General features: G+C 49.1%; 1 protein-coding gene across 1 annotated transcript; it reads right to left on the bottom strand.

Moving 5' to 3' along the window:
* Nucleotides 1-218: 218 nt before the first annotated feature.
* On the bottom strand, nucleotides 219-14440 carry LOC128696599 (uncharacterized). Its single transcript, XM_053787922.2, has 3 exons — nucleotides 14354-14440; nucleotides 1704-1983; nucleotides 219-1597 (listed from the first exon to the last, which is right to left on the bottom strand). The coding sequence occupies exons 1-3, from the start codon at nucleotides 14438-14440 to the stop codon at nucleotides 219-221; spliced, it is 1746 nt and encodes a 581-aa protein (XP_053643897.2).
* Nucleotides 14441-26701: the final 12261 nt, after the last annotated feature.

The raw sequence follows: 26701 nt of genomic DNA, 5'->3' as shown, positions 1-26701 counted from the left end.
AGCTTTAAAAATAGGTTGGATAAATACATGAGTAGATGTGGGTGGGTGTGAGTTAGACCTGATAGCTTGTGCTAACAGGTCGGTTGCCGTGTTCCTCCCTTAAGTCAATGTGACCTGACCTGACTAGGTTGGGTGCATTGGCTTAAGCCGGTAGGAGACTTGGACCTGCCTCGCATGGGCCAGTAGGCCTTCTGCAGTGTTCCTTCGTTCTTATGTTCTTATGTTCTTATGAGATTAACAATAAACTCAAGGTTAATAGTTTCTTCAACATCTTCAATTTTAAGAAAACGCAAAAAATTAAATATTAAGTTAGGCTGGAGAGGCTTTGATGGGTCAACAACATTCTTAGGAGGTTTGAAGCTGCGGTAACCTGCGGGCACTTGGAGAAGGGAACAATTGTCTTCATCTGTCTCGTCGTTACAGTCACTCTTGGCGTCACAACGGGCGGCTAGGTCGATACATTCACCATTGTCACACATATACTGATGACTTTGACATATAGACAAGCTTAGTTCAATTATGTTTCCCACTGCTTGTTCACATATGGGATACAGCAGCGTCCATTTGTGTCTGCCAAGTGGGTAAACAGTGTCAGACGCTACATTCAAGTAAGCTAAGGATTCGTTTTCCACAGTATTAATTAAAAGCCATCGCTTATCTTTTGGTTGTATTATCATTAACCCATAAAATCCATGAAAAAATGGCTTGCTTAAGTAATATCCAAGCACTTCAAACATAATTTCAGTCAATCTTTCCTTGCAAATACCTCGAAGAAATAGCGGAGATGTTGCTTGATCCTGACAGAGTGCGCAAGCTTTGTATGTCTTACAACTGTAATCATTCCATAAAGAATCTTTTCCGTCAACCAAAACACAGTTTTCAAATGTTGTATTGTCAGGTTGTCCAAGTGCCCAAAATACATCTGTGACAATCTTCTTGTCACTCAGTCTTCTCCAGACTCCTTCCTCCTCTTCATCTGTTATGCCAACCCAAAGGTGAACTGTCGCACATATATTCTCTTCCCAAAGCGTTTTATTTACTCTTTCGCTTATGTGTTTGCTCGGCGGAGCATACAGAACAGATCCAATTAAATTGCACATAATCATTGACTCGGCAAATGTACGTCCTTCTGGTATAACTAAAAAGTCTTCGTTTTGGAGACAAACATTTTGTAGGGGCCATAAAGTAAAGTTCACATTGATAAGGTCAAAATTGTCTCTGTCACTTGAAAAAATATTTCCCTTTATATTTTCCTTGCAAGAAGCTGCTATTTCTATGTCTGTTTTGGAGAGTCCATAGCTCCAGAAATTTATTTGAGTTGCATATCCTTTAAAAATTTGCTCATGTTGAAATCGTCTTGAAATTCCGTCCTGTTCCTGTCCAATGACGAAGGTACCATTAAGTGGGATGACTCTGTCTTCTACCTCGATGGGGCCACTGGCCATTGCAACGCCATCCACATATACAGTATACGTGTCCCCCGAAAAAACGTGGCAGAGGTGTCGCCACTGACGTAGGTAAGTCGGTAGTTTGAGGTTCTGTATGACTGGCTGAGGTTTATTGTTGTATCGAAAGAAGTGTGAACCATCAATGACATCTGGAAGGATGAAAATTAAGTTTATTGACATTCAGCTAATGCTAATGTTTATTGTCATTTAGCTAATGTTTGTTCAGCCTTGAATGAGAGCATATAAAATACTTACACATCATGATAGCATTAGAGAAATCTTCAGCCGTAGCGTAAGAAAGAAGAATTTGCAACGTAGTTAAAGCTGTGGTAAAATATCTGGAGCAAACGGTAAAGTTTGTGACACTGGTGGCCACCTGCTGGTTGCTCATGTTGAATCTTGTATAAACATCGTCTTTCGGTGGGATCCAAATGTCCGGCTGTAACATGAATACCCGAACATCTTCTCCTGAAAGTGAACAGGTGACTGTTATTTCAACACCATCAGCACTCCTGAGAGTAAACACCCTCCTCTCCTGAAAGTGAACAACCCACTTTATTATTACCAGTGGTTTAGTCAGGTATCTTTCACGACCAACCAAGGCGTCAAGGATAAGTACTACAGAACTGTGTGGGCATAACGCACACAAGTGAATATACCAAGTACTAATGAGCATATTAAATGCGAATAACTGACTGTCTTGAACTTTGTTATTGCAGGAAATGCATTATGATGTCTACGTGTTATGTAAATACATGTGTATTCAGAAGCATTGTTAAGAGCACATCAAGTATGTTCACAGGTCACGGACAAATATGAAATACAGAGATTATAGAGAATCTATCAGAAATCGTCACTAGGAAATGAATCAAGTGACAGTAATAATAATACTTCTGGTATAGCTGTAGGACTTTTCGAAAAGAATGGAGGAAATTAGCGCTAACATATATTTTTTTCAAACTGTGATGCCGAAGCCTAACTTGAGCTCAGTTATGATCAAAATGAAGAGAGAACAAAAAAGTTTAAGAGGCATATTTCCATTTTCAAGTTGGCGGAGTCATAGATGAAGTTGAAGCCAAGTATCACGTATACAAGGAAGTTTGAGGTCGACTCGGGTAATCGAAGTAACTCTTTTATAAACAACTTGTTTAACGTCACAGCCGTAAAGGGTTTTGACTGGTCTGAAAATCTGGCATTTCTAGTCACAGTGGGGCCGATACAAATTACCTATCATATATAGAAATATATCTAGTTAGCAGAACTTTTCTAGGCTGGCATAATACTGTTGATAATACAATAGACTCCTAGTTTCAGAACAAGCTTGCCATGGGTTCCAACTCCCAATTCAGTGAGATATTTAATGACAATTACCAGATATTAAATCATAATACAAGAGGAGTCAATGAATAATGACTTAACCATAATGTAACATTTCAGGGGTAATTGCCAGGGGTAACTGAAAATGGGAGTCCTTTAACTGAGCTATGTTTTGAAGGAGTTTTAAGAAACTCTACACCAAAGCACATTTTAAAGTCAACTCAGAAACAAATTTAGCCCTCAGAGAGTTCTGGAAGGACCATTTCAATATCGTCACCTGCTTGAGGGTTATAGACACAGCCTTTAGGGATGTGTTTTCCAGGACCATGCAGTCAGAAATTGTGTCCTGACTTTGTGGCAGCCAGGGATTCTGAAGGCTTTGAAGATGAGCCTTTGGTCTAGAGGTAACTGAATATAATATGGAGGACTTGGTGGAGGAGCATAGAACCAAGTGAGAGAGTACTTGTGGTGGGGGACCTAAATGTTAAAGTGGGTTAAACTGTCGTGGATGGAGTAATAGTTAAGTTTCGGTGCCAGGGCTAATTAAAAATGGGAGTCCTTTAATTGAGCTGTGTTTTGAAAGAGGTTTCGTAATAAGTAATACATATTTTAAGAGAAAGACGATAAATAAGCTTACAATATATAGCACGTCATGAAAGTAGTTTGTTAGATTATGTATTGGTGGGTAAAAGATTGATGGGTAGGCTCCAGGATGTACACGTTTATAGAGGGGCAACTGATATATCGGATCATTATTTAGTTGTAGCTACAGTTAGAGTAAGAGGTAGATGGGGAAAAGGAAAAATGGCAACAAGTATGAGAGAGGTGAAAGTGTATAAACTAATGGAGGAGGAAGTTAGGGCGGGATATGAGCAACTATTGGGAGAAAGGTGGGTAATAGAGAGTAGTGGTAGTTCGGGGGCTGAAGAGGGTTTGGATAGTTTTTAAAATGTAGTTAGAATGCGAGGCAAAAGTTTGTGGCCATAGGAGTGTAGTTGTGGGAGGAAAGAGGAGTGATGGGTGGAATGGTGAGGTAAAGGGTGAAATAAGAGAGAAAAAGGTTGCTGATGAGAGGTTTTTACAAAACAGAACTGATGTAAGAAGGGTGGAGAATATGGAGAGCAAGAAAAGTGAAAAGAGTGACGAGGGACTGCAAAAGGAGAGCAATTGCTAGAGTGGGTGATGTGCTGTCAACAAGTTTTGCTGAGAATAAGAAAAACATTTGGAGTGAGATGAACAGGTTAAGAAAGTGTAGAGTGCAACTGAACTTGACAGTTAAAAACAGAGTAGGGGAGTTAGTAGATGAGGAGTTGGAGATACTGGGAAGATGGAGAGAATGTGGGAGGCAGTAATTTCATGCATTGGCCAGGGAGGTATAACATCTTTTAGGAGTGAAGAAGAACCGGATGTGAGTGTGGGGGTCTAACAAGTGGTCGAGTCTAACAAGTGGCCTTGGACAACTTCATCAGGGAATTCTGCCATGAACCTAACACCGTCAGAATATATAGAACCATCTGTATAAACAGCAATGCCATGAACATACGACTGAAAGTGATCAAGAAAGAGAGAGTAAGAAGTAATTGTAGGCAGGAGAGCTTTGGTGCATGGCAGTAGGCAAGAACAGACACGAACCGTCGGAACCTCCTAAGGGGAAAGGGAAAAGGCAGACACTAAATGAACATACAAGGAAGGCAATTGGAGAGAAGATCGGAGTGAGTGAAGAGGATGAGAAAACGATTGGAGTAAGCAGGGGCACCGAACAAATAATGGGCTTCAACTAACGTCTGAGACCAACCTATACATAGAAGGAACACGAAAGTCATAAGCGCTGACAAAGTAACGAAGACAATGAGCATAGAGGCTTTCAACAAGGGATGAACGAAAGACACCAAGGCACAAACATAGACCCTAATGATGAAGGGGATCTAACTTAGAAAGAGTTGTAGGAGAAGCTGCAGAATAGACTTGGTTGCCAGCTTGGAAAAGACTAGGGTGGAATGCAAACTGAGAAGAGTTAGGCAATCTGCTCCCCATGAATGATACGCAAGAATTTAAGGAGATTCAGCTCACTATGGCAAGCTGCCTTCAAAGACGAAATGTGAGGTTTCCATGTCAACTAGTGATCGAAGAGAAGTCCAAGAAACTTGACCGTATCACATTCAGGAATACGTGAGCTGTGTAAATACAATGGAAAATCTCGGATAAGAGGACGTCTAGTGACGGTGATGAAATGGGTTTTCGTGCTAGAAAATTTAAATCCACGGGAAGTGGCCCAATGGGAAACTCTGTCAATCGCATCATAAAGGGTGGCTGCTACCAGGCGACAGTCTGGTAGCATACGCTATTGCAAAGTCTTCCACATAAAGTGACGACCAAATATGTGATGGAAGAATGGAAGGAAAGTCATTTATAGCCAAGAGAAAAATGGTAGTGCTAAGGACACAACCTTGTGGGACTCCTTCAGCCTGAACAAAGTCTGAAGAAAGTGAGGTGCCAACACGGACACGAAAATGTCTGTCAAATAAGAAAGCAGCAAGGAAGGTTGGTAGATTACCACGGAGGTCTAGGGGGTGAGCCTGGACTAAAATGTTATACCTCCAAGCGGTGTCATATGGTTTCTCAAGATCAAAAAGACTGCTAGGACAGAGTGTTTGTTAGTGAAGGCATTTCACACATACATATCTAAGTGGAGTAAGGGGGTCCGAAGTAGAGCAGCCCTTGTGAAATCCATATTGGCGAGAAGAAAGGCTATTGTGAGTTTCCAAATACCATATCAAACGTCTGTTCACCAATCGTTCCATCACGTTACGTCACTGTTCAGAGCAATGGGATGACAGTGAGAGATATCAAGCCTTGAGGTGCCTGGTTTGTGAAACGGTAGGATAATGGCAGATTTCCATTGTTGAGGGAGAACCCCTCGCGTCCAGATAAGATTGAAAAACGCAAAAGGACTGTAAGGGTTGTAGAATGCAGATGTTGTAGCATACTGATATGAATGAAATCAGGTGCAGCTGCCAATGACTGGCAAGCGGATAGCTTGCCAGTCACCGGAGAGTGAAAGGTATGTTATACGGCTCAGTTCCATTAGAGGAGAAATCCAAAAGTAATTGCTCCTTGGCAGACTTAGACACAAGAAACGAAGGATAAAGGTCAAGCCCTTGGGAGACATGGATAAGATAGTTCCCAATTTCCGTGGCAACTTCAAGGGGTTTCGCAACACTAACACCAGCAACTTGCAGAACAGGAGCTGGGTCCAGAGTGAACTTGCCACACAACTTCCATACCTTCTTCCCAACCGCATGCATAGGGGAATTCGAGGTATTGGTAGACAACAAGTCTTGCCAACAAGTGCATTTAGCATTGCGTATGATGCGGCAAGCGACTGCCCTTGCCCGCTTAAAATCCAAAAGACGATCTGAAATTCAATTATATCGATAATTGCCCCACGAAGCATGTTTCAAATGCACTGCACAGGCACAGGCAGTAGACCACCAAGGCACACATGTCTGAAAATGCCTGCCTGAGGTTTGAGAAATAGAACATGATGCTGCAGTCAAAACTAAGGTTGAAAACTGGTGTACTAGCTCATCAGTAGAGGACAAAGGAGGATCCCGACAAAAGGCAGTAAGATGAGAGTCTAAGTCCAAATTCATTCATCTAAATTGCCAACGGGGGTTATGAGGCGGTCGAAAATACGTAGTAGAAGTAAGAAGAATAGGGGTGTAACCTGAAGAGATGTGCCAGCGGAAACAGAAGAGTCTTGTGGTGGAACAGGAGAGGAAGGAGTTTGGAAAGTAACTCAGGAAGTCTGGGGGATGGGGGAACAGAAGAGGGGCCCACCCAAGGAGGGGGTGAACCTCCACCTCGTGTAAGAGTTAGAAAGTGGGTGAGAACTAGGCACCGAGGCCGAAAAGGAAAACTGCTGGGGAACTGTAAGTACTGGAGGAATGCAAAGAGACTTGGGCTTATGAGACAGGTTTAGCTTTGCAGGTGATAAGCGTGAAGATGAAGGCATGCAAGGCCTTGCAGAATGAGAAACTAGCTGGTGAGAAGAAGTAGAGTTAGGAGTAGGTATGGAGGTGGGGCTTCAGAGGGTACAACCACAAGAGAATTAGAGACGAGGGTGACCCCAGAAGACAGGACACTGGCAGAGCTTGTAGGCAGGGGGACTGCCAAGGTTGGAGATCTCCTAGCTACTCGTGAATAAGGGATATGGAAGAAGATTCCCCTGGAAGCAGGGCCGATACAGAACTATAGCATAAGTAAGGCCTTTGCTCTCCTTAAGACAACGGATTTCTCGTTCATTACAATAGACTTGACAATAGCGGGAAAAAGAAGGATGATGTTCAATGCAATTGAGACTAGTGGGGGAAGATTGCAAGATGTATTGGCATGATCTGCAGCACCACAGACTGGGCACTCCACCGCAGATCTGCAGTATTTAGTAGGGTGTCCAAAGTGCCAGCAATTTCGACATTGTTGGGGAGTAGGGACCACTTTATGGACCTCTAGGTGATGACCTGTGATGTAAACTGACGACAGGAGTTCACGGCAGTCGAAGGTTAAGCGGGTGATGTTACTGGGAAAGCATCTCTTCCCATGAGTGGGCAGGACATATGTATCCACATTGAGAATGTGAAGGTTCTGAAGGGCTAATTGCTCAAAAATATCATCACTGCAAGACAGAAAATCACTCTGTACAATGGTATGTGGAAAAATCACCATACCACTGTAAGAATTGAGAATAGTGTGCTTATGAACTGTGATTAGAATGTTATCAATGGAAGTAATATTGGAAAGATCATTAGTACACTGAGGTCAGCGGTCAGTATGCTGAGGTCAGTGGTTACGTGTGGTCATACATGTCCTAAGCTCTCTGGGAGTTAGTGTAGGGTATTACCAAGCACCATGGCTTGTTGTAGAGTTTTAGAATCCCAACTTCAGGTGTTGATGAAGGAGGTTCTACTTCTTCAGGAGGAAAATAGGAGGCTGAAGCTTTGTCTAAATGGGTTTGGGAGTGAGAGTGAGATGGATTTAGCTGGTGAGAAGGAAATGGTCACCAGCAGTGAGAGTGGCAGCCACTTTAAGTGGCAAGTGGTTCACAGTTCAGGAAGAAGGAAGATAAGAAGGGTTAACAGAGATGTGAAGGTAGGAAATTGATTCTCTGTTCTCCAAGATGAGTGTACTTCAGTGGTTAGTGAGGTTGAAGGTACCACTGATTCCCCTGCTAATCAAGGTAAGAATATTCTAACTGTGCGAGATTCTCGAGTAAGATACATGGACTGTGCTTTTTGTAACAGAGATAGAAAGGTCAGACAGAGGGTGTGCTTCCCTGGAGCTGGTGTTGGTGACAGTCAGCAGGTTGGACAATATTATGTTAGGTAATGGGAACAAACCCATTATCTGTCTTAGTGCTGGGGGTAATGACACTGGGAAGGGCAGGAGACAGGAGCTGCTGCATAAGTACAGATCAGCCATAGAAGTAGTCAAGTCTAAAGGAGGGACCCCAGTCATATGTAGCATCTTGCCTAGAAAGGGAGTGAGCAATGAATGGATGTCTAGGGCAACTGGTATAAACTGCTGGCTAGACAGATACTGCAAGGAATTTGCAATCCCATTCATTGATAACTGGGACAAATTCTATGGCAAACGTGATATGTATACAAGGGATGGGGTTCATTTCTTTGAGTGGTTGCATTAGCCAATTCGATTGAGGGGGTAATTGATGACTTGTCTAGGACTTTAAACTGAGAGATTATAGAGGTATGGGTGTTTGTGGGGAACAATCAGGCTGCAGCATTAGGGTTGAAAACAGCAGATATTACCGGGATGCCACAGGGATATTTTTAAAAGACAATATTCAAAATAATGTTGCTAGTACAGGCAAATCAATTGATCAATAAACAAAGTGAGATAGTAGAGTGCGACAAGTGACTAGCTCCCTTAAGGTTTACTATACAAATAGTAGGAGTCTAAGAAATAAGATAGATGAGCTAAGATTACTTGCAAGTGTAGGTAATATAGATATTATTGTTATAAAAGAAACCTGGTTCAACCTGAAAGATAGAGAAATGCCTTCTGAATGCAGCATAAAGGGTTATAAACTATTCCACACTGATAGGGTCAACAGGAAAGGTGGTGGAGTGACGATGTATGACAACGATAATTTAAATTGTTGTCTTAGACATGATATAAGATTAGAACCATCGAACACACAATCTGTTTGGCTACAGTTTCTCGAGGGTCGTGACAAATTAATTTTAGGTGTGATTTATAGGCCCCAAAAACCTAGATAGGGAGTGCAGTAAGCTGTTATGGGACGAAATTTATAAGGCATCTAGATATGAAAATGTTGTGTTAATGGGAGATTTTAACTTTAGACTAATTGATTGGAACAATATGACAGGAAATCTTGAGTCTAGCGACTTTCTTGATACGGTTCAGGATTGCTTTTTAGAACAGTTTGTGACAGAACCAACTAGAGGAAACAATCTGCTTGACTTGGTTCTTGCAACAAAGAATCACTAATTAATAATCTTGAGGTTAATGATGAGCTTGGGGAAAGTGATCACAAATCACTTACTTTCAATATATGGAATTACCAAGATAACTGCAATCAAATCATTGTTCCAGACTTTCGCTTGGCCAATTTCATGGGACTGAGAAATTATCTGGGTGGGCTAAATTGAGATGACCTGTCTATGGGTCAGGTAGGTGATCTTGGTTGCCAATATGACGTTTTTCAGAGCATAGTTCTAGCTGCCCATACACCTTTTGTTCCGAGTAGGGAAATTAGATCTAACAAAAATGATCCCAAATGGATGAACAATAGATTAAAACAACTCATTGATCAAAAGAGCGGCATATATAGGTGTATCAAAAGAGGGAATGGGCAGTTAAAAAAACCATATATTCAATTAAAGAGAGATATAAAAAAAAGGAATAAGTAAAGCAAAAAGGAATTATGAGGCTAAGGTCGCAAGGGATTCGAAGACTAACCCAAAAGGGTTCTTTCAGGTATACAGAAGTAAGATTAGGGACTAGATAGGCCCACTTAAGAGTAACTCAGGTCAGATCACTGACAATGATAACGATATGTGTGAATTTTTCAATACCTACTTCCTCTCAGTTATTACTCAGGAAAATACTAGCGAAATTCCTGAAATAACTGATTATGTAGAACAGGACGATAATAAACTATGCACGATTGTGCTAGCTAGTGACATGGTCCTCAGAAAAATAGAGAAATTGAAACCTAACAAATCCCCAGGTCCTGATGAACTGTTTGCAAGGATGTTAAAGGAATGTAAAGAAGAACCTGCATACCTTTGTCTAATCTTTTCAACATATCACCACAAACTAGCATAGTGCCTGATAAGTGGAAAATGGCATATGTAATACCTATTTACAAGGAAGGTGACAGGTCCTTAGCTTTGAGCTATAGATCAATAAGCCTTACCTCCATAGTGGGAAAATTTATGTAATCAATAATTGCCGAAGCAATTTGTAGCCATCTTGATAGGCATAAATTGATTAATGAATCTCAACACGGTTCCTGTCTTACGAATTTACTAACTTTTTTCACTGAGGTGTCTGAGGAGGTAGATCATGGTAATGAATATGATATTGTGTATATGGACTTCAGTAAGGCTTTCGATAAAGTTCCACATTAGATGCTATTGAGGAGACTTAATTAAGGCACACGGAATAGGAGGAGAATTTTTTTCCTGGGTAGAGGCATGGCTGACAAATAGGCAGCAGAGAGTTTACATAAATGGTTAGAAATTAGAAGGGCGGCACGTCATAAGTGGTGTTCCGCAGGGGTCAGTGTTGGACCCGTTGTTGTTCACAGTTTACATAAACGACATAGATGAGGGAATAAATAGCGACATAAGCAAATTTGCTGATGACACCAAAATAGGCCGTCCAATTCATTCTAATGAGGACACTAGAGCACTCCAGGATGTTTTGAATAGACTGATGCAATGGTCGGAGAAGTGGCAGATTCAGTTTAATATAGACAAATGCAAAGTTCTAAATGTTGGACAGGAAAATAACCGTGCCACATATGAACTAAATAATGATGTAGAAGTTCTGGTTAGCAGTAATCTAAAACCAAGACAACAGTGCATTAGCGCTTGCAATGAAGCTAACAGAATCCTTACCTTCATATCTAGAAGTATAAATAATAGAAGTCCTCAGTTATTCTTCAACTCTATATATCCTTGGTTAGGCCTCATTTAGATTATGCTGCACAGTTCTGGTCACTGTATTACAGAATGGATATAAATGTACTGAAAAACTTAAGAACATAAGAACATAAGAACGAAGGAACACCGCAGAAGGCCCACTGGCCCATGCGAGGCAGGTCCAAGTCTCCTACCGGCTTAAGCCAATGCACCCAACCTAGTCAGGTCAGGTCACATTGACTTAAGGGAGGAACACGGCAACCGACCCGGTAGCACAAGCTATCAGGTCCAACTCACACCCACCCACATCCACTCATGTATTTATCCAATCTATTTTTAAAGCTACACAACGTTCTGGCCTCTATAACTGTACTTCGGAGTTTGTTCCACTCATCCACAACTCTATTTCCAAACCAGTACTTTCCTATATCCTTCCTGAATCTGAATTTTTCCAACTTAAAACCATTGCTGCGAGTCCTGTCTAGGCTAGATATTTTCAGCACACTATTTACATCCCCTTTAGGGCCCTGAATCTGCACTCTCTTGAAAGGCGTAGAATTAGGAAGGATGTGATCAAGGTGTATAAATGGAAAACAGGAATAAATAAAGGGGATTTAAATAGCGTGCTGAAAATTTCCATCCAAGATAGGACTCGCAGCAATGGTTTCAAGTTGGAAAAATTCAGATTCAGGAAGGATATAGGAAAGCAATGGTTTGGTAATAGAGTTGTGGATGAGTGGAACAAATTCCCCAGCGCAGTTATAGCGGCTAAAACGTTGTGTAGTTTTAAAACGAGGTTAGATAAACACATGAGTGGGTGTGAGTGGGTGTGAGTTGGACCTGACTAGCTTGTGCTACTAGGTCTGATGCCGCGCTCCTGCCTTAAGTGGAAGTGACCTGACTAGGTGGGTCATTGGGCTAATCTGCAGGCGGGGACATGGACCTGCTTTGCATGGGTCATTAGGCCTGTTGCGGTGTTCTTATGTTCTTATTAGTTTGTTCTGCATTCTGAACTGTAACGATGCACACACCGCTTTGAAGAGCATGAAGGGATATATTTTGGCCAACGTTTTGTAATAGAGCTTTACCAATACTATGGTCAGAAAGATAATCAGTTGGAGATGTCGGTTGTAGGGAAAAGAATTTAGTCCACTGTGTACTTGTAAACATGGTGCGTAAAGGAAGTGGGTGTCAGACATTTAAGAACTGTCGTCAGTAGATGGTCGGGAACATTTAGGAGTAGTACCGTGGGCGGCCCGACCTGAGGTAGGTGGGCAATCCGAAAACCATTACACTATATTCAGGGAAGCTGGATGCATAGTTAAAGGCATGGAAGAGGCAGAGGAACTAACAGAAACGGGTAGAGCCCCAGTACCTGGAGGAGGTGATGAAGCATCACCAGCAGAAGGTACAGGGGTAAAGGAAGAGTCCAGAGAATGGTCCAGTAACAAAGCCGAGTCAGAACAGGATGCAGGAACAGAAAGGGACCTGGGAGGAGGAGGGTTATCATGGAACGAAGACTCCATGATAGTGATACTTCTTTCTTATTATTATTTTAAAGAAAAAATAGAAGATTAAAATGGTATAAAATACCGACAGGTTGTTAGGTAAGACACATATGCAACAGTTAGGTATCTTTATTTCGAAACGTTTCGCCTACACAGTAGGCTTCTTCAGTCGAGTACAGAAAAGTTGATAGAAGCAATCAGTCCATCACCCTTGAAGTTTTGAGGTGGTCAGTCCCTCAGTCTGGAGAAGAGCATTGTTCCATAGTATGAAACATATTGTTTCATACTATGGAACAATGCTCTTCTTCAGACTGAGGGACTGACCACCTCAAAACTTTAAGGGTGATGGACTGATTACATCGTCTTCAAGTATCTTCTGCTTCTATCAACTTTTCTGTACTCGACTGAAGAAGCCTACTGTGTAGGCGAAACGTTTCGAAATAAAGATACCTAACTGTTGCATATGTGTCTTACCTAACAAAAAATAGAAGGAAAAAAAAGAAGGAAAGAAAGAAAAAAGAAAAGAAAAGGGACAGTGGAAGACAGTCCCTAGAAGGCATGAAAGGGCTGTAAGTTACCCCCTCACCCGAGAGGACCTCGAACCCACAAGTAGTGCAGGTGCAGCAAGGAACTCGTGCCATCCCTTACCCTCCACGACAGTAAACCAGCGCTTCATGATGGCAACCTCACATATACGAAGCCACCTGGGCGGACAAAAAAGAGGGCCGTCAGAAATCCACCACAAAGCGTACTTCCTTCGGCTGTCACCTCCCAGAACCAACAGGCAGCCTCTGGAGATACGCCCATCATCTGCAGGACACCCTGCCCACTTCTCAGAATTTTGCAAAGAGAGCAGGGCACCTCCAGACAATCCAGATTCCGCGGAAAACTACACCACACCTGAGAAATCTTACGAAGCTGGATGAACCCCTGCACACTTCCCCTACAAACGGGATGGGGAAAAGGGGAGGGGAATTGGGATTTGGGAGGAAAGGGAAAAAAGGGAGGAAGGGGAGGATGGGATAGGGAAGGGAGGATTTGGGGTAATTAGGTTCCATCTGAGGAAAAAGACTAACAGATCCAATTCCTCAGACCAGTAGCCTCTTCACCACTACAAGGAGGACTCGCTTTGCAAGCTTGAAGTGTGAGCAAGAGCATTATCCAAAAGCGTAAGGGACCTGAGTGGCAGTTGTTTTTTGATGATGTACTTTTTCACAGTCTCAGCAAAGACCTCATGAACCGACTCAATAAAAAATTGTCTTGTTACCAAGCTTTCGCGTTGGCCCTCCACATTACAGCCAATTTGCTTTTCGTAATATTGTTCTTAAAAATTTCTGTATTTTTGGAATGATAAACAAGTGAGGACTTCAGATTGAAGTCCCCACTTGCATTATGACACAGTAACAGAGTAAACCTGTCTTTCATTGGCTTGTATCCTAGCACTGACATTTCCTCTTCAGTTATATAGGTCCTCTTGGGCATTTTCCAGAGGAAGCCTGTCATATCACAATTAAACACTTTAAGGACAACTCCCTCACCCTCTACGTACTCTTGGAATTCAGTAATACTTTTCAACAGCTACTTTATCACCACTGGCAGCCTCCCCATGCCTAGCTATACTATGAAGGCCACTTCTTTTCTTAAAATTATCAAACCAACCCCTACTAACCTTGAAGGACTGAGTTTCAGCACTTGTTCTTTTTTTTTCATGAGGTAATCATGTAACTGCCTCCTCAACAATTTGTGATCTTTACATTGATATTACTTTCGCACCTTTTGCAAGGTCAGCTGCTTTATTTTTTTTCCCTTTGGTCCAGTATCCTGCTAACGGTAGAGTGATTTACCAAAAAGTTTTGCTGTATGAACCATGTGGAGCCTGTCTTCTTCATACTTTTCTAATGATTTCTTTTTTAAACTCAACAGTGCTTTTTACAATTTTTCTTTTTGCTTTCATGTCTTTATCCTTCTTTGGACTCATGATGGCTTATCTCATAATAAAAAAAATGCACCAAAATTGCAAAATAACAAAAAAAGTTCACATGATGCACTCAAAAAGCTCAAGAGATGTTTACAGCATGCGAGATATTGAGCAAGTGACCCGAGCCGCTCACGTTGTCGGTCGACAACCAAGAGAATGTACGATAACCAGGATAGTTTTTCTCGAATTCCTCTTTCGAAAGCCGATTTGTTCGACAAGTAATGCAGTCGACAACCAAGGCTCCACTGTTAGTATATATATATATATCAATAACAACACTGCACTAGCCAAGGATTTGAACCCATGTTGTACTGGCCTGCCTCATGGTAAGCGAGAACCACATGATGCTTTAAACCACAGGACCACCCAATCCTACAAGAATGGTGCAGCCAGCACACAGCTAGCTGTTGGGCCGCCATCCGAGGGCATGCGGAGGTGTGGGAGATTCTAAGCTAATTTCATTCTCATCCCTGTTTGGTGTACTAGTCTCACGAGCAGTATTAATATATTATTGTAACCACGAACGAGTGGTATTGATCAGTAACAACACTACACTAGCCAAGGATTCGAACCCATGTTGTACTTGCCTGCCTCATGGTAAGCGAGAACCACATGACGCTTTAAACCACAAAATTGCCTATTGCACTTAAAATAAGACTTGAAAAATATTCGCTGTCTATATAAACATCACTGACAGCTTAAATGGGTCATATTATCGTTAACTACCATGTTTCCAGTGCATATGGTACTATATGTCTATTTCATGATGAGTTACGGTAATTATAAATATAATACACAAATAAACTGCACATAAGAGAGAGGAGCTTACCACGACATGTGGTGGTTGAGGTGGCGGCCTGGCTGGGTCCTCAGACCACTGGTTCCTTTCTCTCCTGGCAGGGTACTCAGACCGCTTACTCCTTTCACTCCTCGCTGGGTCCTCAAACCGCTGGCTCTTTTCTCTCCTGCCTGGGTCCTCAGACCGCTGGCTCCTTTCTCTACTGGCTGGGTCCTCAGATAACTGGCTCCTTTCTCTCCTGGCTGGGTCCTCAGACCACTGGCTCTTTTCTCTTCTGGCTGGGTCCTCAGACCGCTGGTTCCTTTCTCTCGTGGCTGGGTCCTCAGACCACTGGTTCCTTTCTCTCCTGGATGAGCCCTCAGATCGCAGGCTCTTTCTCTCCCGGCTGGGACCTCAGACAGCTGGCTCCTTTCTCTCCTGGCTGGGTCCTCAGACCGCTGGCTCCATTCTCTCCTGGCTGGGTAATCAGATCGCTAGCTCCTTTCTCTCCTGGCTGGGTCCTCAGACCGCTAGCTCCTTTCTCTCCTGGTTGGGTCCTCAGACCGCTGGGTCCTTTCTTTCCTGGCTGAGTCCTCAGACCGCTGGCTCCTTTCTCTCCTGGCTGGGACCTCAGACGGCTGGCTCCTTTCTCATCTGGCTGGAACCTCAGACCGCTGGCTCCTTTCTCTCCTGGTTGGGTCCTCAGACCGCTGGGTTCTCAGACCGCTGGCTCCTTTCTCTCGTGGCTAGGTCCTCAGACCGCTGGCTCCTTTCTCTCCTTGCTGGGTCCTCAGACCGCTGGCTTGTTTCTCTCCTGGCTGGGTCCTCAGACCGCTGACTCATTTCTCTCGTGGATGGCTCCTCAGACCGATGGCTCCTTTCTCTCCTGGCTGGGTCCTCAGACCGCTGGCTCCTATCTCTCCTAGTTGGGTCCTCAGACCGCTGGCTCCTTTCTCTCCTGGCTGGGTCCTCAGACCACTGGCTCCTTTCTCTCCCAGCTGGGTCTTCAGACCGCTGGCTCCTTTCTCTCCTGGCTGGGTCCTCAAACCGCTGAATCCTTTCTCTCCTGGCTGGGTCCTCAGACCGCTGGCTCATTTATCTCCTGGCTGGGTCCACAGACCACAGGCTCCTTTCTCTCCTGGCTGGGTCCTCAGACCGCTGGCTCCTTTCTCTCCTGGCTGGGCCCTCAGACCGCTGGCTCTTTTCTCTCCTGGATGGGTCCTCAGACCACTGGCTCCTTTCTCTTCTGGTTGGGTCCTCAGACAGCTGGCTCCTTTCTCATCTGGCTGGAACCTCAGACTGCTGGCTCCTTTCTCTCCTGGTTGGGTCCTCAGACCGCTGGGTTCTCAGACCGCTGGCTCCTTTCTCTCGTGGCTAGGTCCTCAGACTGCTGGCTCCTTTCTCTCCTTGCTGGGTCCTCAGACCGCTGGCTTGTTTCTCTCCTGGCTGGGTCCTCAGACCGCTGACTCCTTTCTCTCGTGGCTGGCTCCTCAGACCGATGGCTCCTTTCTCTCCTGGCTGGGTCCTCAGACCGCTGGCTCCTATCTCTCCTAGTTGGGTCCTCAAACCGCTGAATCCTATCTCTCCTGGCTGGGTCCTCAGACCGCGGGCTCATTTATCTCCTGGCTGGGTCCTCAGACCACAGGCTCCTTTCTCTCCTGGCTGGGTCCTCAGAAAGCTGGCTCCTTTCTCTCCTGGCTGGGTCCTCAGACCACTGGCTCCTTTCTCTCCTGGATGGGTCCTCAGACCACTGGCTCCTTTCTCTTCTGGTTGGGTCCTCAGACAGCTGGCTCCTTTCTCTCCTGGCTGCGTCCTCAGACAACTGGTTCCTTTCTCTTCTGGCTGGGCTCTCAGATCGCTGGCTCCTTTCTCTCCTGGCTGGGACCTCAGACCGCTGGCTCCTTTCTCTCCTGGCAGGGTCCTCAGACCACTAGCTCCTTTCTCTCCTGGTTGTGTCCTCAGACCGCTGGCTTCTTTCTCTCCTATCTGGGTCCTTAGACCGCTGGCTCCTTTCTCCCCTGGCTGGGAACTCAGACGGCTGGCTCCTTTCTCTCCTGGTAGGAACCTCAGACCGCTGGCTCCTTTCTCTCCAGGCTGGGTCCTCAGTCTGATGGGTCCTCAGACCGCTGGCTCCTCTCTCTCTAGGCTGGGTCCTCAGACCGCTGGCTTCTTTCTCTCCTTGCTGGGTCCTTAGACCGCTGGCTCCTTTCTCTCCTGGCTGGGTCCTCAGACCGCTGACTCCTTTCTCTCGTGGCTGGGTCCTCAGACCGCTGGCTCCTTTCTCTCCTGGCTGGGTCCTCAGACTGCTGGCTCCTATCTCTCCTGGTTGGGTCCTCAGACTGCGGGCTCCTGTCTCTCCTGGCTGGGTCCTCAGACCACTGGCTCCTTTCTCTCCCGGCAGGGTCCTCAGACCGCTGGCTAATTTTTCTCCTGGCTGGGTCCTTAGACCGCTGAATCCTTTCTCTTCTCGCTGGGTCCTCATTCCGCTCGCTCCTTTCGCTCCTGGTTGGGTACTCAGACCACAGGCTCCTTTCTCTCCTGGCTGGGTCCTCAGACCACTGGCTCCTTTCTCTCCTGGCTGGGTCCTCAGACCGCTGGCTCCTTTCTCTCCTGGCTGGGTCCTCAGACCATTGGCTCCTTTCTCTCCCGGCTGGGTCCTCAGACCACTGGCTCCTTTCTCTCCTGGCAGGGTCCTCAGACCGCTGGCTCCTTTCTCTCCTGGATGAGTCCTCAGATGACTGGCTCCTTTCTCTCCTGGCTGGGTCCTCAGACAGCTGGCTCCTTTCTCTCCTGGCTGGGTCCTCAGACCGCTGACTCCTTTCTCTTCTGGCTGGGTCCTCAAACCGCTGGCTTCTTTCTCTCCTAACTGTTTCCTCAGACCGATGGCTCCTTTTTCTGGTGCGTCCTAAGACCGCTGGCTCCTTTCTCTCCTGGCTGGGACCAAAGACCGCTGGCTCCTTTCTCTCCTGGCTCGGTCCTCAGACCGCTATCTCCTTTCTCTTCTGGCTAGGTCCTCAGACCGCTGGCTTATTTCTCTCCTGGCTGGGTCTTCAGATCGCTGGCTCCTTTGTTTCCTTGCTGGGTCCTCAGACCACTGGCTTCTTTCTCTCCTGGCTGGGTCCTCAGACCATTGGCTCCTTTCTCTCCTGGCTGGGTCCTCAGACCGCTGGCTCCTTTCTCTCCTGGCTGGGTCGTCATACCGCTTGCTTCTTTTTCTCCTTGCTGGGTCTTCAGACCGCTGGCTCCTTTCTCTCCTGACTATGTCCTCAGACCGCTGGCTCGTTTCTCTTCTGACTGGGTCCTCAGACCGCTGGCTCCTTTCTCTCCTGGCTGGGTCCTCAGACCGCTGGCTCCTTTCTCTCCTGGCTGGGTCCTCAGACCGCTGGCTCCTTTCTCTCCTGGCTGGGTCCTCAGACCGCTGGCTCCTTTCTCTCCTGGCTGGGTCCTCAGACCGCTGGCTCCTTTCTCTCCTGGCTGGGTCCTCAGACCGCTGGCTCCTTTCTCTCCTGGCTGGGTCCTCAGACCACTGGCTCCTTTCTCTCCTGGCTGGGTCCTCAGACCGCTGGCTCCTTTCTCTCCTGGCTGGGTCCTCAGACCGCTGGCTCCTTTCTCTCCTGGCTGGGTCCTCAGACCGCTGGCTCCTTTCTCTCCTGGCTGGGTCCTCAGACAGCTGGCTCCTTTCTCTCCTGGCTGGGTCCTCAGACCGCTGGCTCCTTTCTCTCCTGGCTGGGTCCTCAGACCGCTGGCTCCTTTCTCTCCGGGCTGGGTCCTCAGACCGCTGACTCCTTTCTCTTCTGGCTGGGTCCTCAGACCGCTGGCTCCTTTCTCTCCTAACTGTTTCCTCAGACCGATGGCTCCTTTTTCTGGTGCGTCCTAAGACCGCTGGCTCCTTTCTCTCCTGGCTTGGACCAAAGACCGCTGGCTCCTTTCTCTCATGGCTGGGTCCTCAGACCGCTGCCTCCTCAGACCGTTAGCTCCTTTCTCTCCTGGCTCGGTCTTCAGACCGCTATCTCCTTTCTCTTCTGGCTAGGTCCTCAGACCGCTGGCTTATTTCTCTGCTGGCTGGGTCTTCAGATCGCTGGCTCCTTTCTTTCCTTGCTGGGTCCTCAGATCACTGGCTTCTTTCTCTCCTGGCTGGGTCCTCAGACCGCTGGCTTCTTCCTCTCCTGGCTCGGTCCTCAGACCGCTATCTCCTTTCTCTTCTGGCTAGGTCCTCAGACCGCTGGCTTATTTCTCTAATGGCTGGGTCTTCAGACCGCTGGCTCCTTTCTTTCCTTGCTGGGTCCTCAGACCACTGGCTTTTTTCTCTCCTGGCTTGGTCCACAGACCGCTGGCTTCTTCCTCTCCGGCTCCTTTCTCTCCTGGCTGGGTCCTGAGACAACTGGCTCCTTTCTCTCCTGGCTGGGTCCTCAGACCGCTGGCTCCTTTCTCTCTTCGTTAGGTCCTCAGACCACTGGCTTCTTTCTCTCCTGGCTAGGTCTTCAGACCTCTTGCTCCTTTCTCTTTTTGCTGGGTCCTCAGACCGCTGGCTCCTTTCTCTCCTGGCTGGGTCCTCAGACAGCTGGATCCTTTCTCTCCTGGCTGGGTCCTCAGACCACTTGTTCCTTTCTCTCCTGGTTCGGTCATCAGACCGCTGGCGTCTGGCTCTCTAGGTTGGGTCCTCAGACCGCTGGCTTCTTTCTCTCCTGGCTGGGTCCTCAGACCGCTGGCTCCTTTGTCTCCTGGCTGGGTCTTCAGACCGTTGGCTCCTTTCTCTCCTGGCTGTGTCCTCAAACCGCTGGCTCCTTTCTCTCCTGGCTGGGTCCTCAGACCACTTGTTCTTTTCTCTCCTGGCTGGTCTTCACACCGCTGGCTCGTTTCTCTCCTGGCTGGGTCCTCAGACCGCTGGTTCCTTTCTCTCTTGGCTGAGTACTCAGACGACTGGCTACTTTCTCTCCTGGCTGGGTCCTCAGACCGATGGCTACTTTCTCTCCTAGCTGGGTCCTCAGAACGATGGCTCCTTTCTCTCCTGGCTGGGTCCTCAGACCGCTGGCTCCTTTCTCTCCTGGCTGGGTCCTCAGATCGCTGAATCTTTTCTCTCCTGGCTGGGTCCTCAGACCGCTGGCTCCTTTCTCTCCTGAATCTGTTCTCTCTCCTGGCTGGGTCCTCAGACCGCTGGCTCCTTTCTCTCCTGGCTGGGTCCTCAGACCGCTGGCTCCTTTCTCTCCTGGCTGGGTCCTCATATCGCTGGCTCGTTTCTCTCCTGGCTGGGTCCTCAGACCGCTGGCTCCTTTCTCTCCTTGCTGGGTCCTCAGACCGCTGGGTCCTCAGACTGTTAGCTCCTTTCTCTCCTGGCTGGGTTCTCGGACCGCTGGCTCCTTTCTCTCCTGGCTGAGTCCTCAGACCACTGGCTACTTTCTCTCCTGGCTGGGTCCTCAGACCGCTGGCTCCTTCCTCTCTTGGCTGGGTCCTCAGACCGCTGGGTCCTTAGACCGTTAGCTCCTTTCTCTCCTTGCTGGGTCCTCAGACCGTTGGCTCCTTTCTCTCCTGGCTGGGTCCTCAGACCACTGGCTCCTTTCTCTCCAGCTGGGTCCTCAGACAGCTGGCTCCTTTCTCTACTGGCTGTGTCCTCAGAACGCACGCTCCTTTTTCTCCTGGCTGGGTCCTCAGACCACTGGCTCCTTTTTCTCCTGGCTGGGTCCTCAGACCGCTGGCTCCTTTCTCTTTTGGCTGGGTCTTCAGACCGCTTGCTCCTTTCTTTCTTTTCTGGCTCCTCAGACCGCTGGCTCCTTTCTCTCCTCGCTGGGTCCTCAGACAGCTGGATCCTTTCTCTCCTGGCTGGGTCCTCAGGGCACTGGCTTCTTTCTCTCATGGCTGGGTCCTCAGACCGCTGGCTCCTTTCTCTCCTGGCTGAGTCCTCAGACCGCTGGGTCGTTTCTCTACTGGCTGTGTCCTCAGACCGCTGGCTCCTTTTTCTCCTGGCTGGGTCCTCAGACCGGTGGCTCCTTTCTCTCCTGGCTGGGTCTTCAGACCGCTGGCTCCTTTCTCTCCTTGCTGGGTCCTCAGACCTCTGGTTCCTTTCTCTCCTGAATGGGTTTTCAGACAGCTGTATCCTTTCTCTACTGGCTGGGTCCTCAGACCAATGGCTCCTTTCTCTCCTGGCTGGGTCCGCAGACCGCTGGCTCCTTTCTCTCCTGGCTGGGTCCTCAGACCGGTGGCTCCTTTTTCTCATGGCTGGGTCTTCAGGCAGTTGGATCTTTTCTCTCCTGGCTGGGTCCTCAAACAGCTGGCTTTTTTCTCTACTGGGTGGGTCCTCAGACCACTGGATCCTTTCTCTCCTGGCTGGGTCCTCAGACCGCTGGCTCCTTTGTCTCCTGGCTGGGTCCTCAGACCGCTGGCACCTTTCTCGTTTGGCTGAGTCCTCAGACGACTTCCTCTTTTCTGTCCTGGCTGGGTCCTCAGACCGATGGCTCCTTTCTCTCCTGGCTTGGTCCTCAGACCGCTGGCTCCTTTCTCTACTGGCAGGGTCCTCAGACAGCTTGATCCATTCTCTCCTGGCTGGGTCCTCAGACCACTGGCTCCTTTCCCTCCTGGCTGGGTCCTCAAACCGCTGGTTCCTTTCTCTCCTGGCTGCGTCCTCAGAACGATGGTTCCTTTCTCTCCTGGCTGGTTCCTCAGACCGCTGGCTCCTTTCCCTCCTGGCTGGGTCCTCAGATCGCTGACTCCTTTCTCTCCTGGCTGGGTCTCATACCGCTGGCTCCTTTCTCTCCTGACTCTGTTCACAGACCGCTGGCTCCTTTTTCTGCTGCGTCCTCAGACCGCTGGCTCGTTTCTCTCCTGGCTGGGTCCTCAGACCGCTGGCTCCTTCCTCTCCTTGCTGGGTCCTCAGACCGCTGGGTCCTCAGACTGTTAGCTCCTTTCTCTCCTGGCTGGGTCCTGAGACCGCTGGCTCCTTTCTCTTCTGGCTGGGTCCTCAGACCACTGGCTCCTTTCTCTCCTGGCTCGGTCCTCAGACCGCTGGCTCCTTTCTGTCCTGGCTGGGTCCTCAGACCGCTGGCTCCTTTCTCTCCTGGCTGGGTCCTCAGACCACTGGCTCCTTTCTCTCCTGGCTTGGTCCTCAGACCGCTGGCTCCTTTCTATCCTGGCTGGGTCCTCCGACCGCTGGCTCCTTTCTCTACTGTCTGTGTCCTCAGACCGTTGGCTCCTTTTTCTCCTGGCTGGGTCCTCAGACCACTGGCTCCTTTTTCTCCTGGCTGGTCCTCAGACCGCTGGCTCTTTTCTCTTTTGGCTGGGTCTTCAGACCGCTGGCTCCTTTCTCTCCTTGCTGGCTCATCAGACCGCTGGCTCCTTTCTCTCCTGGCTGGGTCCTCAGAAAGCTGGATCCTATCTCTCCTGGCTGGGTCCTCAGACCACTGGCTTTTTTCTGTCATGGCTGGGTCCTCAGACCGCTGGCTCCTTTCTCTCCTGGCTGAGTCCTCAGACCGCTGGCTCGTTTCTCTACTGGCTGTGTCCTCAGACCGCTGGTTCCTTTTTCTCCTGGCTGGGTCCTCAAACCGGTGGCTCCTTTCTCTCCTGGCTGGGTCTTCAGACCGCTGGCTCCTTTCTCTCCTTGCTGGGTCCTCAGACCTCTGGCTCCTTTCTCTCCTGAATGGGTCTTCAGACAGCTGGATCCTTTCTCTCCTGGCTGGGTCCTCAGACCACTGGCTCCTTTCTCTCCTGGCTGAGTCCTCAGACCGCTGGCTTCTTTCTCTCCTGGCTGGGTCCTCAGATCGCTGGCTCCTTTGTCTCCTGGCTGGGTCTTCAGACCGTTGGATCTTTTCTATCCTGGCTGGGTCCTCAAACAGCTGGCTTTTTTCTCTAATGGGTGGGTCCTAAGACCACTGGATCCTTTCCCTACTCGCTGGGTCCTCAGACCGCTGGCTCCTTTGTCTCCTGGCTGGGTCCTCAGACCGCTGGTTCCTTTCTCTTTTGGCTGAGTCCTCAGACGACTTGCTCCTTTCTGTCCTGGCTGGGTCCTCAGACCGATGGCTCCTTTCTCTCCTGGCTGGGTCCTCAGACCGCTGGCTCCTTTCTCTCCTAGATGGGTCCTCAGACAGCTTGATCCTTTCTCTCCTGGCTGGATCCTCAGACCACTGGCTTCGTTCTCTCCTGGCTGGGTCCTCAGACCGCTGGCTCCTTTCTCTCCTGGATGGGTCCTCAAACCGCTGGCTCCTTTCTCTCCTGGCTGGGTCCTCAGGCCGCTGGCTCTTTTCTCTCCTGGCTGGGTCTTCAGACCGCTGGCTCTCTTCTTTCCAGGCTGGATCCTCTGACCGCTGGCTCCTTTCTCTCTTGGCTGGGTCTTCGGACCGCTGGCTCCTTTCTCTCCTGGTCGGTCCTCAGACAACTGGCTCCTTTCTCTCCTGGCTGTGTCCTCAGACTGCTGGCTCCTTTTTCTCCTGGCTGGGTCCTCAGACTACTGGCTCCTTTCTCTCCTGGCTGGGTCCTCAGACCGGTGGCTCCTTTCTCTCCTGGCTTTTTGATTAGACCGCTGGGTCCTTTCTCTCCTTGCTGGGTCCTCAGATCGCTGGCTCCTTTCTCTCTTGGCTGGGTCCTCAGACAGCTGGCTCCTTTCTCTCCTGGCTGGGTCCTCAGACCACTGGCTCCTTTCTCTCGTGGCTGGGTCCTCAGACCGCTGGCTCCTTTCTCTCCTGGTTTGGTCCTCGGACCACTGTCTCCTTTCTCTCTTGGCTGGGTCGTCAGACCGCTGGCTCCTTTCTCTCCTGGCTGGGTCCTCAGACAGCTGGCTCCTTTCTCTCCTGGCTTGGTCCTGAGACCACTGGCTCCTTTCTCTCCTGGCTGGGTCCTCAGACCGCTGGCTCCTTTCTCTCCTGGCTGGGTCCTCAGACCGCTGGCTCCTTTCTCTCCTGGCTGGGTCCTCAGACCGCTGGCTCCTTTCTCTCCTGGCTGGGTCCTCAGACCGCTGGCTTTTTTCTCTCCTGGCTGAGTCCTCATACGACTGGCTCCTTTCTCTCCTGGCTAGGTCCTCAGACCGCTGTCTCCTTTCTCTACTGGCTGGGTCCTCAGACCGCTGGTTCCTTTCTCTCCAGGCTGGGTCCTCAGACCGCTGGCTTTTTTCTCTCCTGGCTGAGTCCTCACACGACTGGCTCCTTTCTCTCCTGGCTAGGTCCTCAGACCGCTGGCTCCTTTCCCTTCTGGCTGAGTCCTCAGACCGCTGACTCCTTTCTCTCCTGGCTGGGTCCTCAGACCGCCGGCTGCTTTCCCTCCTGACTGTTTCCTCAGACCGCTGGCTCCTTTTTCTGCTGCGTCCTCAGACCTCTGGCTCCTTTCTCTCCTGGCTGGGACCTCAGACCGCTGGCTACTTTCTCTCCTGGCTGGGTCCTCAGACCGCTGGCTCCTTTCTCTCCTGGCTTGGTCCTCGGACCACTGTCTCCTTTCTCTCTTGGCTGGGTCGTCAGACCGCTGGCTCCTTTCTCTCCTGGCTGGGTCCTCAGACAGCTGGCTCCTTTCTCTCCTGGCTGGGTCCTGAGACCAATGGCTCCTTTCTCTCGTGGCTGGGTCCTCAGACCGCTGGCTCCTTTCTCTCCTGGCTTGGTCCTGAGACCACTGGCTCCTTTCTCTCCTGGCTGGGTCCTCAGACCGCTGGCTCCTTTCTCTCCAGGCTGGGTCCTCAGACCGCTGGCTTTTTTCTCTCCTGGCTGAGTCCTCATACGACTGGCTCCTTTCTCTCCTGGCTAGGTCCTCAGACCGCTGTCTCCTTTCTCTACTGGCTGGGTCCTCAGACCGCTGGCTCCTTTCTCTCCAGGCTGGGTCCTCAGACCGCTGGCTTTTTTCTCTCCTGGCTGAGTCCTCATACGACTGGCTCCTTTCTCTCCTGGCTAGGTCCTCAGACCGCTGTCTCCTTTCCCTACTCGCTGGGTCCTGAGACCGCTGACTCCTTTCTCTCCTGGCTGGGTCCTCAGACCGCTGGCTCCTTTCCCTCAAGACTGTTTCCTCAGACCGCTGGCTCCTTGTTCTGCTGCGTCCTCAGACCGCTGGCTCCTTTCTCTCCTGGCTGGGACCTCAGACCGCTGGCTACTTTCTCTCCTGGCTGGGTCCTGAGACTGCTGGCTCCTCTCTCTCCTGGCTGGGTCCTCAGACCACTAGCTCATTTCTCTCCTGCCTGGGTCCTTAGACCACTGGCTCCTTTCTCTCCTGGCTAGGTCCTCAGACCGCTGGCTCCTTTCTCTCTTGGCTGGGTTTTCAGACCGCTGGCTCCTTTCTTTCCTTACTGGGTCCTCAGACCCCTGGCTCCTTTCTCTCTAGGCTGGGTCCTAAGACAGCTGGATCCTTACTCTTCTGATTGGGTCCTCAGACCACTGGCTCCTTTCTCTCCTGGCTGGGTCATCAGACCGCTGGCTTCTGTCTCTCCTGGCTGGGTCCTCAGACTGCTGGCTTCTTTCTCTCCTGGCTGGGTCTTCAGACTGCTGGCTCCTTTCTCTCCAGGCTGGGTCCTCAAACCGCATGCTCCTTTCTCTCCTGGCTGGGTCCTCAGACCACTTGCTCCTTTCTCTCCTGGCTGGGTCCTCAGACCTCTGGCTCGTTTCTCTCGTGGCTGGGTCCTCAGACCGCTGGTTCCTTTCTCTCCTGGCTGAGTCTTCAGACGACTGGCTCCTTTCTCTCCGGGCTGGGTCCTCAGACCGATGGCTGCTTTCTCTCCTGGCTGGATCCTCAGATCGCTGACTCCTTTCTCTCCTGGCTGGGTTTTCAGACCGCTGGCTCCTTTCTCTCCTGACTGTGTCCTAGACCACTGGCTCCTTTTTCTGCTGCGTCCTCAGACCGCCGGCTCCTTTCTCTCCTGGCTTGGTCCTCAGACCGCTGGCTCCATTCTCTCCTTGCTGGGTCCTCAGACCGCTGTCCTCAGACTGTTAGCTCCTTTCTCTCCTGGCTGGGTCCTGAGACCACTGGCTCCTTTCTCTCCTGGCTGGGACGTCAGACCACTGGCTCCTTTCTCTACTGGCTGGGTCCTCAGACCGCTGGCTCCTTTCTTTCATGGCTGGGTCCTCAGACCGCTGGATACTCAGACCGTTAGCTCCTTTCTCTCCTGGCTGGGTCCTCAGACAGCTGGCTCCTTTCTCTCCTGGCTGGGTCCTCAGACCACTGGCTCCTTTCTCTACTGGCTGTGTCCTCAGATCGCTGGCTCATTTTTCTCCTGGCTGGGACCTCATACCGCTGGCTCCTTTCTCTCCTGGCTAGGTCTTCAGACCGCTGGCTCCTTTCTCTCCTTGCTGGATCCTCAGACCGCTGGCTTCTTTCTCTCCTGGCTGGGTTCTCAGACCTCTGGCTCCTTTCTCTCCTTGCTGGGCCCTCTGGCCGCTGGCTCCTTTCTCTCCTGGCTGGGTCTTCAGACCGCTGGCTCCTTTCTCTCCTGGCTGGCTCCTGTGACCGCTGGCTTCTTTCTCTCCTTGCTGGGTCTTCGGACCTCTGGCTCCTTTCTCTCCTGGCTGGATCCTCAGACAACTGGCTCT

Source organism: Cherax quadricarinatus, chromosome 47 (assembly GCF_038502225.1).
Source record: "Cherax quadricarinatus isolate ZL_2023a chromosome 47, ASM3850222v1, whole genome shotgun sequence".
NCBI classification, from domain to species: domain Eukaryota; kingdom Metazoa; phylum Arthropoda; class Malacostraca; order Decapoda; family Parastacidae; genus Cherax; species Cherax quadricarinatus.
This window is presented reverse-complemented; position numbering and strand designations above follow the sequence as displayed.